This window comes from Solanum verrucosum, unplaced genomic scaffold (genome assembly GCF_900185275.1).
Source record: "Solanum verrucosum unplaced genomic scaffold, falcon-dt-bn FXZP01000257.1, whole genome shotgun sequence".
NCBI classification, from domain to species: domain Eukaryota; kingdom Viridiplantae; phylum Streptophyta; class Magnoliopsida; order Solanales; family Solanaceae; genus Solanum; species Solanum verrucosum.
In genome coordinates this window covers 2,527,070-2,530,769 of record NW_026020539.1, presented here as the reverse complement: position 1 = coordinate 2,530,769, position 3,700 = coordinate 2,527,070, and the positions used below count along the sequence as shown (strand labels likewise).

The following is a 3,700-nucleotide window of genomic DNA, read 5'->3' as shown; positions in this document are numbered from 1 at the left end:
GAAGTTTACCCCATTATAGTCTATCTTAGTTACCAATTTATAGCAATTTACTATCAATAGCAATTACCCAGTTGTTTACCTTAGCCCATAATCCTATCACATCCCAAGAATCCCATCTCCATATTTGTATTTTCATTTTTAGTTGTCGTTTTAGTTAATAATTGATTACGAAACCCCATTTTAATACTTGACACTTATGTGACCCTTTAATTTATCATGTTTTTCTTTGTAAATGTTTATAGCTATAATTGACTTGAACACATTTATGCTTTCTATTGATTCTCAATTTTGAACCAATCCCTTGGGACTCGACCCCAACTCACTAGTTGGGTTATATTACTACTCACGATCATTGGCACTTGAACTGGAGGTAGTGTCCTGATATGTGAAATCACTGACTTGGAGAACCTAAAAAGTTCGTCAGAAAATCAAAGTTCATTCGGTGAACGATTGGAAGTTATAAACTTCATCGTTAAACTAGAAAAAAATGGAAATAAAGATCAAGTTGTTATTTGAAGACACTAAGTGTGCTTGTCTTTTTTGACAACAAGATGACTAATGAAACTGAAGTCATGGCTGATATGAATATTGTTTCGTCAAGTAGTACAAGCGTTGCACCGGCTGAAAAACGTGAAAATTCACTGGCATGAATTTCAAGAAGTGGCAGCAAAAGATGCTATTTTATTTAACTACTTTAAGTCTACAAAGATTCATCAAAGAAAGTGTTCCTGAGTTAGCAGATTCTACTCCGGAAGGTGAATGCATTATGGTTATTGAAGCTTGGAAGCATTCTGATTTCTTATGCAAGAACTATATTTTGAATGGGCTTCATGATGACTTTTACAATGTGTACAGTAATATGAAAACTTCCAAAGACCTCTGGGATGCTATAGAAAAGAAGTATAACACGGAGGATGCCAGGTTGAAGAAATTCATCCTTGGCAAAGTCTCTAGACTTCAAGATGGTATAGATAACAAATATGTTGTTACTCAAGTTCAGGAATTGCAATTGATTATCAATTATCTCTTTGCGGAAGATCTAGTGATTAATGAGGCCTTCCAAGTAGCTGCTACGATTGACAAGTTACCTCCTCTATGGAAGGACTTCAAAAACAACTTAAAGCATAAGATAAAGGAGATGTCCCTTGAAGATCTCATTGTAAGATTGAGAATTGAAAAGGATAATAAGGCTGCAGAGAAGAGGCCTCGTGGAAATTCAACAATATTAGGAGCCAATATTGTTGAAGATGGAAGGTCTAAAAAGAGAAAGGCAAACTCTGCACAGCAAAGTAGTCAACCTGAGAAGAAATTAAAAGGTAGTTGCTTTAATTGTGGAGAAAATGGTCATAGGGCTGCAAATTGTAAGGCTCCCAAGAAAGTGAAGAAGAAAGATCAAGCAAATGTTGCTGAATTTGAAGATGATGATCTATGTGTTATGCATTTTGAATGCAATCTTGTTGGCAATCCAAGAGAGAGATGGATAGATTCTGGTGCCACCGCCATGTATGTGCCAACAAAGAACTTTTTGCATCATTTGAGCCTACTCAAGGTGATGACATAATTTACATGGCAAACTCGACAACTGCAAAAGTTAAAGGAACGGGCAAAGTTCTCTTGAAGATGACATCTGGCAAGGTGGTGACTCTCAAGAATGTGCTACATGTTCCAGAGTTAAGAAAGAACTTAGTTTCAACTCCACTTCTTACTAAAAATGGATTCAAATGTGTATTAGTTTCTGACAAAGTTGTAATTAGTAAAAATGAAGTGTAAGTTGGAAAGGGCTACCTTTGCGAGGGCTTGTTTAAGCTCAATGTAATAGCTATTGCTAATAATAAGAGTTCGTGTTCTGCTTACTTGCTTGAGTCGAGTGGTTTATGGCATGAACATTTGCGACATCTCAATTATAAGACCTTGCAAAAACTGATTAGTTTGGAAGTATTGCCTAATTTTGAGGGCAATAAAACAAAATGTCAAATATGTATGGAAGCTAAGTTTGCTAAGCATCCTTATAAATCTATTGAAAGGAATTCCAATCTTTTAGATTTGATTCACACGGACATTTGTGATATGAAATTAACACCAACACATGGTGGGAAAAAGTACTTCACAACTTTTATTGATGATTACACTAGATATTGTTATGTTTATTTGCTATCAAGTAAGCATGAAGCAATTGAAGCATTTAGGCAATACAAAATTGAAGTTGAAAATCAGTTAGATAAAAACATAAAAATGATAAGAAGTGATAAGGGTGAAGAATATGAATCTCCTTTTGCGGAAATATGTTTGGAAAATGGAATTATCCATCAAACGACTACCCCTTATTCACCACAATCCAATGGGATTGTAAAAAGAAAAAACTAAACTTTGAAGGAAATGATGAATGTCTTACTTATAAGTTCAGGGTTACCAAAAAACTTGTGGGGCAAAGCTATCCTTACACCAAATCAAATACTCAATAGAGTGTCCCATAGAAAGACAAAATCTATTCCATATGAAAAATGGAAAGGAAAGAAATCCAACTTGAAATATTTCAAAGTGTGGGGGTGTCTAGCGAAATTCCAAGTTCCTACACCCAAAAGGTTGAAAATAGGAGCAAAGACTGTGGACTGTGTGTTTATTGGATATGTTGTAAATAGCAAGGCATGTCGATTTTTGGTTCGTTAATCTGAACATCCAGATACTCATGACAATACGGTAATTGAATCAGATAATGTTGAATTCTTTGAACACATTTACCAGTATAAACCTAGATATGAAGAGTCTAGTGGGGGGGGGGGGGGTTTCTAAACGACCTCAAGATGAACCAAAGGAAAATATACAAAATGAAGAAAAATCCAAGGCGTAGTAAGCATCAAAGGACTGTTACTTCCTTCGGATCATATTTTGTAACATTTCTCATTGATAATAAGCCTCAAACCTTCCAAGAAGCAATGTCCTCTACGAATTCATCTTTTCAGAAAGAAGTTGTCAATGGTGAGATTGAATCAATCTTGAATAATCATACTTGGGAGTTGGTTGATCTTCCTCCGGGAAATAAGCCTTTAGGATCAAAATGGATCTTTAAAAGGAAAATGAAGATTGATGGTACTATTTACAAATACAAGGCAATACTTGTAGTCAAAGGCTTCAAACAAAATAAAGGTCTTGATTACTTTGATTCATACTCGCCAGTGACAAGGATTACATCTATTCGAATGTTGGTTGCACTAGCAGCAGTATATGATCTTGAAATCCATCAAATGGATGTAAAAAATAGCTTTTTTAAATGGAGAGTTAGAGGAAGAAATTTACATGGAACAACCCGAGGGGTTTGTGGTTCCTGGTAAAGAAATAAAAGTGTGCAAACTTGTGAAGTCACTTTATGGACTGAAACAAGCACCCAAACAGTGGCATGCAAAGTTTGACCAAACAATGTTGGCAAAAGGATTTAAGATTAATGAGTGTGACAAATGTGTTTACATTAAAGACACTCCAAATCATAAGGTCATTGTTTCATTGTATGTGGATGATATGTTAATCATTAGTAGAGACTTAGCTGGCATAAATGCTACTAAGCAAATGCTTACTATTAGATTTGAAATGAAAGACCTTGGAGCGGCAGATGTTATATTGGGGATAAAAATTCTTCGAACTCCACAAGGTTTGGCTTTGTCACAGTCTCATTATATTGAAAAGGTACTTGACAAGTTCAAGTATT

General features: G+C 35.2%; 1 protein-coding gene across 1 annotated transcript; it reads left to right on the top strand.

Annotated features, from left to right (window-relative positions):
* Positions 1-646: 646 nt before the first annotated feature.
* LOC125809996 (uncharacterized) lies at positions 647-1,561 on the top strand. Its single transcript, XM_049489515.1, has one exon. It carries the CDS (start codon positions 647-649, stop codon positions 1,559-1,561), a length of 915 nt encoding a protein of 304 aa, XP_049345472.1.
* The last annotated feature ends 2,139 nt before the right edge of the window (positions 1,562-3,700 follow it).